Below are 14,292 nucleotides of genomic sequence, written 5' to 3' on the forward strand. Positions count from 1 at the left end.
TGGAAAATGTTCCAACTTTAAATTCCTCAGCACAAACAGGCCTTTAAGAAAACCATGCAGAGCTGTTTCTTAAGCACAGTGAGGAGAACCAAGCTGACCAAACAGCTGCTGGTGTCATTCTACTCCGCTATGGCATTTTGGTGTGAAATACTATCTGCACTGGAGATGACAAAAAGGCTCTTGACAGAAACAAAACATCAGAAAAGAAAACCACTGTCATTCAGCTACAAGTACAGCTACAAGTCGTGCCACAAACAACAACAAGGACTCTTCTCATACTGACAACCACCTTTTCCTTCTGTTGCCACTCGGATGGGGCTATAGATTAATAAAGGTCTGCATTACATTGCACACCGCCGCCACGCACAGCATCCTTGTGCAATATCACTAGGGACTGCACAAGAGATATTTGTGTGCATGTTTCTTGTAATTCATAAATGTGTATGGTGTGTGTGGATTTTAACTTATAACTGTCCTATTTTTCTAATTTATATCCCTAGATTCGTTTATATATTTTTTAATTTTGTTAAAGCAAGGCTTTTTTAGAAGTTGCTTGAAGTTTTTCTGCTTAATGTGTCTCAACTGTGCATGGCTCAGGAAGACGCTCATTGTCTGTAGAAACACAAATAAAGGCATTCAGTTTTATTCTGGTTTGTTCGAAAAGTAGATACAACAGATGTTAAACACATTTCACATAACTAAATCCTAATGAGTGCCATTCTCTCCAATTTCTGATTTCTCCTCACCTGGCATTTGTCTTTTAGTTGAAAACTGCATTTAGATATATTAAAAGATTTAAAGCTCTGTGGACTCCTTTAAGAACTAGGCTTGGCCAGGCCTTCTATTGATGTTCTTTTGTTATTATTTTTATAACTGTTTTTTAATTCTCTATTACATTTAACAGCTTTAATGTTCTTTTTTATTGTGATTATTCCCAGTTTTCTGTATAAAGCGCTTTAAATAAACTTAACTTACCTATTTACTCGGGTATTGACAGGCCTATCTCCCCCTACTGGGTAAAATTCGTAGTAAAAAGTTGCAAAGACAATAATAAAACTCTTCCTTTGCGCTTCTCTACAGACAACACGGTACTGCCGCGTTGAATTATGGGACACAGAGTAAAGATGGAAGCCGCCACACAGAGCATGTCGAAGCGTGAAAAACAAACATTTTAAAGCGTTACATGTTCGTAAGTGATCCTTGGCTGCGATATAAACAAAGGACTCGAGTGGCACAAGATTCTGAACACGCGTGGAAACAGGTAATGGTCGAAACACTGACTTCGATGTAATGTGCTAGCTGAAGCTAAAGCTAAGGGTCACCGTAAAGATGGTTAAAGAAACTGATGCCGTGTTTAAAGAAGGAAAAGTAAACTTTAAAAAATACACTGAATTTTATGAGCGTTGACTTCAGGTTTCATCTAAATGATCTTTTAACAACTTCTGGCAGAAAACTGTGGACATGTCTCTGCTGGGAGGTCTTCTGAGAGCTGGGGCGTCCTACTGTCAGTCTGCTGGGACGCTGCTGCACACAGTCAGGACCATTTCTACAGGTGAGTTGTCTCACTGGTTCCAGTAGCAACTGGTAACCTGAACCGGTCCGGACTTAGTATTGTTACTCGGGAAGTAAAGCAAGTCGTCTACTACTCGGAAGATTTCTGGTTTGACCCCTGATTGCTTCGGCCAAAGTATCCTTGGAAATAAGACAGAATGCACTTAGCGCAGATTAAAACATGTTTGTACGAATGTCGGTGTGAGTGTGACATTCTGCATATGCCTGCATGCATTTTCTTGATTTCAATAACAAAAAACAAGTGAGACTCAAACTATCTTAGGGATGGGATCTCATGAAATCAAGCTTTCAAAGTTGTATAGGAATTTTAACTCTTCCCTCCTTGGACCCCTATTAGCCCTGTTTCTCCTTTCTGAACCGAGCGGTTTCTGTCATATATCAGGCCTGCTTCCTGAACAAAATGACCATCAGAAGTTAGTGGGGTTAATCTCTTCCTACGTGGTATTACTAGGGCTATTCATTAGAAAAACCTGGAACACATTTTAAAGGTTATTAAACCTCATCTTTTATTTTATGTGTGTATATATGTGATTCAAAACACATACAAGTGTGGGGCAAAGAGTTAAGACAGCTTGATAAATCAGAAAAAGGGGGATTTTTGTCCAGTCAGTGCATTACCTCTCAAAATTTGATTTGAGTGGGAATTTCACTGTAATTTCACCCAAAAAATGGGAGTAGGGGTTAAAAGGGGGAGGCATTTCTGTTGTTTGGGTTAAATTATGGTAACGTGAATTGAACTTTTTTTTTAAGGCATTTTAAGAGTTATAAGTTTGACTGATTTTTGTTTATATTTTTTTCTCCAAATGCAGGGTAGTTTTAATGTAGGCTGGCCTCATTTAAGCACTGTTTTTGAGAGTAGTGCACAGACTGGATTTTATATATCACTCTTTACACTGTTAGTGTAATATGTTCCAGTGTAAGGTAAAAAGTACTAAGTATGCACAGTTAGCATAAAATTAAAGAAGACCAGAAATTGTCCAATAGTCCAAAACTGTGTGTGTGTGTGTGTGTATATATATATATATATATATATATATATATATATATGTATATATGTATATATACACACACATTAGGGCTGCACGATTTTGCATAAAATGAGAATCACGATTTTTTTGCTTAGAATTGAGATCACGATTCTCTCACGATTTTCTTTTCCAATATAAATATTTATTGCACTTATTAACTGCACATCAACTTCGTAACAGTTGAAACTGAACATAAAAACAATAAATAAACATAAAAACAATAAATGCCTCACATTTTGTTGTTGCCGCAAAATGTTGTACTGCTTGAAATTCCGTCTCCACCGTTGCTCGACAGTGCGTGCATAGAGCAGGTAGTGCAACAATAGAAAAATAGTTGCGGGAGGGCACTGTGTAGCGTTTGTCTAGGGCAGGGGTCAGCAACCTTTAACACCCAAAGAGCCATTTGGACGCGATTTCCACGCAAAAGAAAACTCTGGGAGCCGCAAATACTTTTTGACATCTAAAATGAACATAACACTGTATACATTGGGGGTTTTTTTTACCTTTATGCTTTGTGTGAACAACTAAGGTGTGTTGCCTAAATGCATGAAGTGCTACAGAGAAAATTACATTTTATTTATGTAATTAACACATTTTGAACTTTGCAAAATTCCGCCTAAGTATGTATTTTACCTGGTTAATGTGTGTGGCGGGGCGTGGACTGCAGCGCCGCTGCAGGGGAGGCGGACGCACCTTAGCGGTACCCGCAATCACGCCTCGCCGCCTTAACATCTGTGCCACCTATGCTGTTGTGTTGGTGTGTGTCGGGCTGCGAGCTTTAACACCGGCTGTATGCGTAAAGCAACCGTGTGTGAAAAGTGGTCAATAAAAAGATGCTGAAAAGCGTGTTCATGGAAACATAGTCGGGTCTCCCGTGATATGTTTACAATGGGACTTCCGCTCCTGAACCTCTGCGCACAGCGTCTGCTGTACGATCGGGGCTGTACGAAGTCACTTTCATCTTTACGCACGACTGTAAGCTGTCGTCTGTGAGGGGTGAACGTGTTTGTTTTTGGAGAACAGCTGCTGACATAATGTGGATCCGAAGATCCATAATTGGCCTTCCTGGGGTTGAAAGTCTCGCACGGCGTTTCGGCGGGTATATCGGCTTCCGCAAGTGTGACGCTTATTTTGATCGATCAAAAACTAATACAATATAATTTTATATTTATATTTCAATATCACAATAATCTTCCAATTTAGAACTACGAGTTAAAAAAAGAACTAACATAAATAAAGTAGACTTTAGCTAATTACTTACAAAAAATTATTTATTTCCCCAAACCATGCGGAGCCGTAGAAGGACTAAAGATCCGCATGCGGCTCCGGAGCCGCAGGTTGCCGACCCCTGGTCTAGGGTGTTGATCATTTTCCTAAATCCCTCGTTTTGCACAGTGTTGATGGGAGCCATATCTTTGGTCAGGTGATAAGTAAGTAATTTCTTTGTGCCTGCGGGAGTTCGACGTGTATAGGGAAGCGCTGTATAAGGTTCCCGTTATTGATGTTTGGGTGGTTGACCGGGACAAATTTTCTCCTGTCACTTTCTCGTCACCCCTGACGTGTTCTCCGTTGTTTTTTTCCTGCCAATTTGAGCATCACGGCACAGCTTCTGTATCACGTGGTATAAGGCTCCGCCCTTGTCATTTGTTGAGCAGGAAGAGTGAGCGCTTGTTTTCATGCAGATTATGTCCCGGATCAAAATGCGGTACAATCATCGTCGTCTTTCTTTCTTTCTTTCTTTCTTTCTTTCTTTCTTTTTTTTTTTTTTTTTTTTAGATCGTTGTCATTTGGAAATGAGATCGCACATAAGTATGAATCGAGATCGCGATTTTCTAACGATTAATCGTGCAGCCCTAATATACATACATTTTTTTTTTTTTTTAAACATTTTCTCCACAGCGAGTGTTTGTTGTTCAGAAATATCTTCAGTGTCATTTACGGAAGCCCGAGTTGTTTCTTTGAAGCTAAGGCGGCAAAACTGCAACCCCAAGCCACCCTGTCATCACTCCGTCACTGCCAGTTAGTTGTGTTTACAACCACTAGTTAACGCCACTACCTCTCATGATCATCAACATCATCGTCAGTTGTGAGAAAGAGGACATTGAAGCTATGATGCTGATGCTTGCTGTGATGGATATTCATGAATCATTCCCTCCATTCTCACTTTTTAGTCGCTCTCAGCTCAGTAGTAACGAGCCTACACTGCCCGACAAACACATAATGTTTTAGCATATTCCATTCAATATCAAGATGAAATGTTCACCGGGAACAGTTAGACACTTGTAGGATATAATTAAGATAACTTAAAGATGAGATAGTAAAAGGAATATCTGCTCTATTTGCCTGTTTCACTGAACATTCCACATTCCAACATGTTTTTATATGAGCATTTGTCGCGTCTGATATTTTGTGTAAAAACATTTATGTGGACTCCAAAAAGACGACTTGCTTATTCTTTGCACTGCCTATTTTATTTGTTCAAATAAAGTCACACATGTTCACATCATTTAAATGTCGTCCACAAGTCAGACCAGCACAATATGAACACGACCTTTTTAAAGCTCGAAGCAATTACACATTACCAAATAAACAAGACAAAAAATTTGGTTTACATAGAAATTGAAGTCGTGAGCGACCTCTGCTGTCAAGAACAACAGTTATATTTTCCTCAACAAGAAACAGAACAAACTCAAACCACCCAGGACCTGCGGTGCATGAATCACGCTTTTCCCACGAGTGTGTTTACAAAGCTTCTCTGGTATCTATTGAGTCATTAGTAAACATCTGTTCCAATATGGCTACCTGGTACAGTTATTCTTATACATTTCTGGGAACCTGGATGTTAAATATTTTCAAATAATTTAATTGTCTGAGAGTAGAAGAAATGTTATGTGTTTATTTGTACATTTGTACTGTATGTATGGAGCCATATATATCCTGATTCATTGAGTCTGTGAACAATATAGTGCATAAAGTGTACATTAGCTTTTGTATTTGATACCTTTGATTTGAATAATTTAATGTGAATGAGTACATCGAATAATCTGCAAATTGTATAGAGAACAAACTCGACTATTTTCCCCAAATGTAAACAAGCACTTTGTGCTACTGTGTGCTGTTTTCAGGTACATGCTGTCAGATCAGGATGCACGCCATCCCTCAGCCGAAAAAGGTGGACAGATGGACTGAGAAGAGGAGCATGTATGGAGTTTATGATAACATAGGAATCTTGGGTGAGTGTCCTCAGCATCCAAGAAAATTAAGAGGATGTACTGTACAACTATGTTGGATGGTTAGTTTGCTGTTTCTAAGTCATAATGAGTAACTTAACTTGTTTTAAGGACTGACAATCTGTGTGTGTGCGCGCATACAGTCTTACAGTATTCTCAACATCCGCACAGTAAATTGGCAGGAGATGGTGTGAAAAGATAAGCTGGGTATGAGCGTAGGTGAACAAATCTATGATGATCAGACATTTAATCTGATATGGTGCCTTGCTTTGCTGTTCATTTTACCAATTTTGCCTCTCCCACAGCACACTTTTTTCTTTCTTTCACATAAACTGTCTCTCTCTCTTCGTGCTCTTTGTGCAGGGGACTTTAAAGCTCATCCTAAAGACCTAATCGTGGCCCCCTGCTGGCTGAAAGCTTTCAAAGGTAATGAACTGCAGCGGGCAATTAGAAAAAAGAAGATGGTGGGAGACAGAATGATGACTCAGGACAGGCACAACTTGGAAAAGAGGATACGCTTCCTCTATAGACGCTTCAACCGCACTGGCAAACATCGCTAATGCTGAACAAAGTGCAGAGCAGCCAAGGACTGTGTCAGTCTGTTGGTGTGATTTCATGCTGTCACTGTGCTCTGTTTCCATTTTTCTAGGTTATTGTGTGTTTCAGACTGAATGTGCTTTATTCATTTCTTATCAGTAACTGATTCAAAATAAATGCTACTAAAACCTGAAAATAAATTATAAATGGACTGGAATTTGTGGCTTTTTATTCCTCGAGACCCAACGAACATTCAGATAAAGCTGAACTAGTCAGTCTGTAATTAAAAATTATATCATGGGATTACTTCATGAAAATAGGCTGTAGTGCAAAAGTCAGAAAAAGCTCAGGATGAAATGACCTGTTGAAGTAACTGATAAATTCAGACGTTTAATACAAAAATCATTTGGAGGGTTTCTTGAGTTAGTTTGAGGTCTGAGAAACTTTCAGAGCTTTAACTTTTATCAAGTGAGGTGAGTAATAGTTTGACCTTGTAAAGGACCTTGAATGACTGTAGTCTTTGTAAGGTGCTGTGTGAATACATTTGCCTCGCCTGTTGATCATCTCGTTATTGCAGTAAGCTGATGGGTAAGTTTGGGTCCTGATTGTACTATGATGTTACTTTGGCATGTGCCACAGAAGGTATTACATTGTTACAAACCAAGCTTGTAGCCAAGGTCCTCCACAATAGAAGTGTCAGTGTGCCCTGCAACCTTGCTTCCCAAACTCCCCCAAGCTAATCCAATACAGGTTTCACAGAAGCCAAAGGACAGCCTCAGAGTTTCTGTGGGGTTGGTGGGGTTTTTTTTTTTTTTTAGGATCAAATATTAGGCAGATGGTTTTAATGTTATGTCTTAAACAATGGAAATGGCTAAATATAATGCACATGATCTACCATTTCGAGACTAATGGGACTCCATTGTCTGAGAAGATTTTCAGTGAGACAGTGGACTCTGCATGCAGCAATTTTCTCCTACTCCAGAGCACTGCTGAGCTCGCTCATTGGTGTTCAACCTTTTTCCCACACTCCAGTTCACTCCCAGGGTGTTTGATAGGGTGGAGGTGGAGGCTCAGTGCAGGTGAAGTTCTTCATGCAGGCACTTGTGTTAAAACAGGGAAAGCACTTCCCCAGTGTGCAAAAACATCTGTCTCCATAGTGTCAGGGGACAAAAAGCAAATGTATTTGCAAAACAGATTACTTCTTAACTTTTCTCCATATACGTCATCAAATTTTGAATAAACTCTTCAAAGCTGTTCTTGCAGCTCAGACAAATGCAAGCTATCGTAAGGAACCCTGAAAAGGGAAAATTCCTCAATGAGACTAAATGTGACATCCTAAACAAGACCATTTGGACATACTGCTTATCTGTAATTTTCTTTTTAACACCTGAAGAGCGTCACATTCTAGTATGTTTCACTTCATTGCTCTACTGACCTCTTTTATTTCCCATGAGGCTTTTTCTAACTCCGCTCACTTTAATATGCATAAGAGTTGATTCAAAATATAAGCATAGTAGAGGTAGGCTCAGATGTAGGACTCCATTAGTTTTCAAACGAAAGCCATTGCAAAGGGAAATGCGATACAGGATTAGAAAGAGGAGGGAGCTGGGAGAATCCCAGGCCAGGGAGGAAACAGTCGAGTCAACACTCTGTAGGCATTCACGGTACCGCAGTGTCGTCCCGCCGCCCTATCCGACACAGAGCTGCAGTACTGCAAAGTGTGAGGGGAGAGAGAGGGAAGGAGGGTGAGGAGGGGAGGGGGTGCCGCACTGTCGTTACGAGTCCAAGTGGTGAAGGCAGGAGCAGAGACGCATTATTGCAGTTGCCCACAGAGCCACTTTGCACGGACAAAACTAGCGCACCTCGCACACAGCGCGCAGTGAGAGAGAGAGTGAAGGAGGCAATCAGAGACGACAGATTTCCCGTGACTGCACTTTCCCCCCTTTATTGTTATTATTATTATTATTATTTTTATTTCAATCGCAGGTATTCTGTCAGTAGCTTTCAGAAGAGGCAACTCAACAACCAGCCAATCAGTGCTGCGTCTCAGGATCCAGGAGGGGAGCATCACTTGGAGGAGCCGGATGCAGCTCTGCAAGAATCCAAACATCCGTGGATTTCTTTTGCATGGATTATAATTTGGAAGTACTTCCTTCCTGAGCTGGCATCGCTCCTTTTTCACTCCCAGCCCACTAATCTGGTCACACAGTGAATTATCACCCGACCTGTATACGTGTCTCAGTATTGCAGTACTTTTGGTGACGGCTTGCAGTATAAAAGCATCGCTAGAAGATCGGCTCCACTGCGCCAAGAGCCTCCGCCTCAGTTTACTGTCAGTGCGCCACTTCAGTCTGTTTACTAATTAAGCATCTGGACTTTCCTTTGCACACGTGCCTCCGCTTTTTCGTCTCTTCTGTAATCTTTTTGGGGTTTTTTTCTCTCTCGCGTTGTACTTCAGACCCTCCTTCTCCTGCCTCACAGCCAGTCACCCCTCCTCCGCTGCCCGTGAGTCAGTTCAAACAGCTGCATAGAAGATGTGAGTATTAATGCGGCTTTTCCATTGCGCTCTTAAAAAAATGAAAAGAAAAGAAAAAAACCAACAAAATCAGATATCTAATATGTGGTGGCGGATGAACCCACATTGAAACGTGTTCATTTCTTTATTTTCTTCCACTGGCGGTCCGAAGTGAGGTGATTTACTTTCAGCTTGAAGGGTTTTTGCTGACGCAAGCGAAAATATTCCATTACTGCTTCGCTGAATTATGTATTCAGAGGTTGACTTCTGTCTCATACAAAGCCCGAGACGGGGCTGAATGAGTTGTTTTGGATGTTTTTGTATCAGATTTAATAGAAAGCAGAGTGTTTTGTGGTGCTGGATGAGTTAGAAGGTTTTTGTGGGACTCGGGGGTCATCACCTGTTTAATGCTATAAAACATGAATTTTTAAAGGAAACTGTGTTATCAGTAGCTTCCTTAATGCAGAATTTCTCTTAAAAATATTGTAAATTTTCATCCTGCAGGAGTTAGTTTATCATATATTAAACTGTCGGGCAGCTGCCTCTGCAGAGGTTTTTTGCTCAGGTTTAATTCTCCTTCCTCTCCCCTCCTGCTGGATTAACCGTTTCCTCAGTTCTGCCTCACCTTTTCTTTTCACTTCCACCCATCTCTGTGTAATCCATCATGAGCAACATCTGCCTTCTCTTTTTCTTCCTCCCCAAAATGTTCTCTCTCTTTACTCATCCACCGCCATCCTGTGGCCTACATAGCTTTTTTTTTAAAAACATCTCCCCCACTCTCTCTTATGCACCCCTTTCTCACTGACCCATTAGTTCCTCATTTCTTGCTAACATCTCTGCCTACTTTTGCTTTTTGGAGGTTCCCTTCCTGCAAATTACACTCTTGACTCTTACAAGCCTTTAGACAGGGCATTTTTCCTTCTCAGCATATTTCAAGTTTCTTTTCAGATTTTTATAGAAACCTATGTGAAATGTTCTGACTTCATCCAATTCTTTCTCTCACAAAACTCTCATTGTTGTGCTTGGTCAGGTCTGCCCCAGATGCTGCCCCACCAGCTGGAGCTCCTGGAGCTCCAGGTGCCCCTGGCGCAGATGGAGCCCCAGCTGGCGCACCTCCTGGCCCTCCCAATACCAGCAGCAACCGCAGGCTACAACAGACTCAGGCCCAAGTGGAAGAGGTGAGCTGTTCTGAGCTTCTGGGTCGGAATGCATTCTGTGTAGAAAGTCACTGATGTAAAATATGCATGAGCTACAAACTGCAGAAGAATTACCACTTACGAAAATGACATTCACATCTATTTTCCTCCTTTACTAACCCCCCCCAACAAAAAAAAAATGCACTCTCATCCTTGCTGGATTGGTCTAGGTGGTGGATATCATGCGGGTGAATGTGGACAAGGTTTTGGAAAGGGACCAGAAGCTTTCAGAGCTGGATGACAGAGCGGACGCTCTCCAAGCTGGAGCCTCCCAGTTTGAAAGCTGCGCAGCCAAGCTAAAAAACAAGTACTGGTGGAAGAACTGCAAGGTGGGCACATTACTGTGGCTCCTTTACACAGATTGGTAAAACAGAAAGAAACTTATGGTATCGTCTGACTCAGAATTAACAAATTCCTATTAGTATGTGTTCAGGCACGCAGAGATTTAGTATGAATAGAGGACTACGTGGGAATTTGTTAATGAGCTGCTGTAGAGCACTGAAGTGATACCTCAGGGAAAATGGGAGAAAGGCATCTGCTATTGTGGAGTTTTCACTCTAAACACTGAGGGGATTGTATAACTAAGCCACAACAAACACAAAGAGCCTTTTAAGTGTCATGATTGTTTTGTTTTGTGGTTCAGATCGGTCTCTATTCTGTTTGAACATAGTGAAACCCTAAAAACACAGCTTCGTGTATTCTTCTGTAAAAGGATGAAGTCTAAAATTTTCATCTTTTTTTTTCAGATGATGATCATGATGGGTATCATTGGAGTTATTGTGGTTGGAATCATATTCTGTAAGTAGTTTCATTCTGACACCGATGCAAAAATTTCCACAATTAACTGATTACTTTCAAAATGTAGATAATCATCATGTGTCGACTTCCCACTCAGCATGGCTATTTCCACATGCACACGTGAGAAATTTAGAAATCACTAATACATCAGTGTTAGAACTGATACTGATGGGGTTTTTTATTAATGTAAAAAAAAACAACCCATCAATATTATACATATAAGACAACACCGGCATAATATTATTTCGGCTTTAACAACCCCACATTCCTACATAAGGAGAGGTCAGTGTGTCCTCTGCCTGTTTAGTTTTAATGATGTGTTGCCAGACCCATTAAATTAATTACTTCTTTCCCTCTCTCTTTAATTCACAGTATACTTCTTCCACTGAGCTCAGCTCATCAGTACAGATGAATATGGACTTGAGGATAATATGAGAGGGGAGAGGCAAAAAAAGAAACCCAAGCACTGCTCCTCAATTTTGTCAGTCCTCTCCTTCTTCTCTTCACACAGTCTTCCATCAAACCATCTTGCACTTAAACATTACATTAGTGTTTATAGATGTCTCTGCTCTCTTCGTCCTCTTTCCCTCCCTTTCCTTGCTGCTTTCTTCCACTGTTTTGACTTGAACTCTTGCTCACTCTCCGCTGCCTCTGCACCTCATGTATTATTGAAGGACACAGCAGGCAGAGTCAAAAGAGGAAGGAAGGAAGAAAAGGAAAGAAGGTAGAGGGAGAACACGTGGGGCTAAGCACGCTGGTGGGGGGTGTACAGAAGAGTTTGCAGTCTTTCTACACCGAGTACGCCAAAGCTTATTCATATGATGTTTTTTTGAGAGTTCGACATTTGTAAATTGATACTGACATGCATAACTAACACACATCTTCTGTCTGCTGCTTCCACAGTTGCTACTTACTAACACAAGGTCATGTTAGATTAAGATTATGCTAGTTTCTGTTGTTTGTGCTTGTGTGTATCTGTGATCCAAAGCATTGTAGCTAAAAGCTTTCTTCCACTTTTACCTGGTAGGCTTTGATTGGTATTTTTTTCCCTTTCCTGTCTAACTTTCACTCACTTAAGTCTTTTTTTTCTGCAACCTCCAGTGATAACAAGAAAAGAGAAATGCAAAATAGGGAAAGAGACTGTGTGAGAGTTTAGGAAAGGAGGAAGTGATTCAGGGAAAGGTAGTAGGAGTACTGCAACACATTTCTACTGCATAAATAGGTAAAAATTTAAATCCGGACTGAAAAACCAGAGTGTTTATACCACAGGCATAGAGGTGGCATTTTAGTAATGATATGCACAGCAATTAAGTCACACGAGCAGGCATTTACAGACAATCTAATGAATACATGAACTAACTGCTTCAGTCCAGAGGAAGGCCTCTTAATTCTGATTTGCAGAGAGTCCCAGCCATAGACAGATGAATGTGTAGCGCCACATTTCAAACAGGTAGAGACACAGTTATTTTGAGAGTTGTGCTGTCAAAGTGTTTAATTGTTGTTTAAGTTGTTCAGAAAGCAGGAAAAGAGGAGAGAGGATATGGTTTTGGAAACCCTGAGCCACCTGGCCGTCCCACCGTCACTGCTGACTCACATAAAAGCACCCATCTGTCACCGGCAGTATGATAACGGCCAGTGTGAAGCGTTTGTTTCTAACCTGCATGGCAAACGGTGTCCGTAGTTTTGCCTTTTTGTGTAACCTGTGTATCTGCCATTTCTGAACCTTACTGCCGACTGTACATTTTTTTTCTTAGTGGTTTAAAGGACCTATGTACAATGTCTTTCTGATCTGATAATTACTGCTTATGCAATGCAACAATGCTCAAGAGTTTGCCAACATTTTGTTAAGATCACTTGCGTTGGACAGTAAAATAATATCCAGAGACTGCAAACAAACTGCTACTATAGTGAAAAATGAAAACTTAGTATTATTCGTGTTGTATGAGTAGAACCATAGTACACATCTGTCAGTTTACGCTCCTGAAAACAGGTTTATAAATTCTTTCAAGTTTTTTGAGGGGCTATAGGATATGAAGTTTATTTTCCTTACTTTGGACTGATATTCAGGGTTGATAAAACGCAAAGGGCATTTATGCATAATTGTAGCGGTTAGCCAAAATTATCTAATGATACTGTGCAGTAATATTATTAGATAATTAACATGGGACATGAGAAGATGTTTTGTGATTTACAACTTGGAACTACTGGAAGAGATGCAACTGGATTTAGAACAAATGCATGTTTACCACTTTTTGCTGATGCCAATAAAGAAATCATGAACTGACTACATACTGACTTTGATTATATCCTTTGGTTATGTTATGGCATCTAAAAAACAAAAATAATATCATGAAAAGTTTTTTCCTCAATAAAATAAAAATTTTCATAATTTAATTTCTTTATATATTTTACATTAATTGTAATATTCCAAGCCTTTGTCGTTTTACTTTTGATGTTTAGGACTCAAAAATCAGAAATCCAGTTTCACAAATTATTAGAATATTTCATTTAGAGTTTGAGTAAATTATTAGTTACACAGTATACTCCAAATAATATGTATCTTTTGCTCTAGTTCAATACACACAACCACAGTCATGGGGAAGATTGCTGGCTTGATTGTTGTCCAGATGATGATCATGAGCAGCCTCCATATGGAGGGCAAGCCACAAGATGTAGCTGCTGAAAAGGCTGGCTGTTCAAACAGTGCTATAAAGAAGCCTCTTTATAGAAAATTGACTGCAAGGGAAAATTGTGGCAAAAGCGACAGAGGTGACTCCAGGTTTGTTAAGAAAAGTTGGTTCAAAAACCTGCAAGAGCTTCACAAGGAGTGGATGGAGGTCTCTGTCACCACGCACAGATGTCTTTAGGAAATGAGTTACAATGTCAGAAGTTTTTTTTTTTTTTGGTCTTCTGAGAAAAAGAGAAGAAATGTACTGTTGCTCCGTGGTCCAAAGTCCTCTTGTCAGATGAAAGTCAATTTTCCAGTTCTTTAACACTTGCCTCACAGGATCTGGGTTTGAGTCCACTATCTGACCGGGGACCTTCTGCGTGGAGTTTGCATGTTCTCTCTCTGTTTATGAGGATTCTCCCACGTGGCTTCCTCCCACAGTCCAAAGACATGTAATTACTGGGGTTAGGTTAATTTGGTGATTCTAAATTCATAGGTGTGAGTGTAAATGGTCTTTCCATGTTAGCCCTGGAACAGACTGACGACCTGTCCAGGCTGTATCCTACATCTATGGCAGCTGAAAAGGCTCCAGCCTCCCCGCAATTCTGACAAGGATAAACAGAAGAGAATTTACCTTACAACATAAAGCACCTTGAAATGCTTTTGTTGTAATTTGGTGCTATAAAAATAAAGTTGAATTGAACTGAGGCTTTATAGACATGCCTTTTCTCTTGTCCAATAGGACTTT

The 14,292-nt window shown here is 40.3% G+C and overlaps 2 protein-coding genes across 2 annotated transcripts; both read left to right on the forward strand.

Annotated features, from left to right (window-relative positions):
* Positions 1-1,101: 1,101 nt before the first annotated feature.
* Positions 1,102-6,578, forward strand: mrpl51 (mitochondrial ribosomal protein L51). Its single transcript, XM_063486717.1, has 4 exons — positions 1,102-1,261; positions 1,450-1,552; positions 5,726-5,833; positions 6,194-6,578. Exons 1-4 carry the CDS (start codon positions 1,184-1,186, stop codon positions 6,388-6,390), a joined length of 486 nt encoding a protein of 161 aa, XP_063342787.1. The 5' UTR covers positions 1,102-1,183; the 3' UTR covers positions 6,391-6,578.
* Positions 6,579-8,139: 1,561 nt separating this feature from the next.
* Positions 8,140-13,154, forward strand: vamp1b (vesicle associated membrane protein 1b). The gene is made up of 6 exons (XM_063487570.1): positions 8,140-8,699; positions 8,826-8,903; positions 9,913-10,060; positions 10,249-10,407; positions 10,825-10,876; positions 11,249-13,154. Coding segments are annotated over exons 2-6 (378 nt in total). The 5' UTR covers positions 8,140-8,699; positions 8,826-8,901; the 3' UTR covers positions 11,266-13,154.
* Positions 13,155-14,292: the final 1,138 nt, after the last annotated feature.

This window comes from Pelmatolapia mariae, linkage group LG10_11 (genome assembly GCF_036321145.2).
Source record: "Pelmatolapia mariae isolate MD_Pm_ZW linkage group LG10_11, Pm_UMD_F_2, whole genome shotgun sequence".
Lineage (NCBI taxonomy): Eukaryota > Metazoa > Chordata > Actinopteri > Cichliformes > Cichlidae > Pelmatolapia > Pelmatolapia mariae.

Bases quoted from the DNA above. Each gene is read 5' to 3' on its own strand.
- mrpl51 (XM_063486717.1), top strand. From the start codon at position 1,184: ATGTTCGTAAGTGATCCTTGGCTGCGATATAAACAAAGGACTCGAGTG. The intron at 1,553-5,725 runs GTGAGTTGTCTC...TGCTGTTTTCAG, and splicing joins AGTCAGGACCATTTCTACAG to GTACATGCTGTCAGATCAGG. The intron at 5,834-6,193 runs GTGAGTGTCCTC...CTCTTTGTGCAG, and splicing joins TGATAACATAGGAATCTTGG to GGGACTTTAAAGCTCATCCT.
- vamp1b (XM_063487570.1), top strand. The intron at 10,061-10,248 runs GTGAGCTGTTCT...GGATTGGTCTAG, and splicing joins CTCAGGCCCAAGTGGAAGAG to GTGGTGGATATCATGCGGGT. The intron at 10,408-10,824 runs GTGGGCACATTA...TTTTTTTTTCAG, and splicing joins ACTGGTGGAAGAACTGCAAG to ATGATGATCATGATGGGTAT.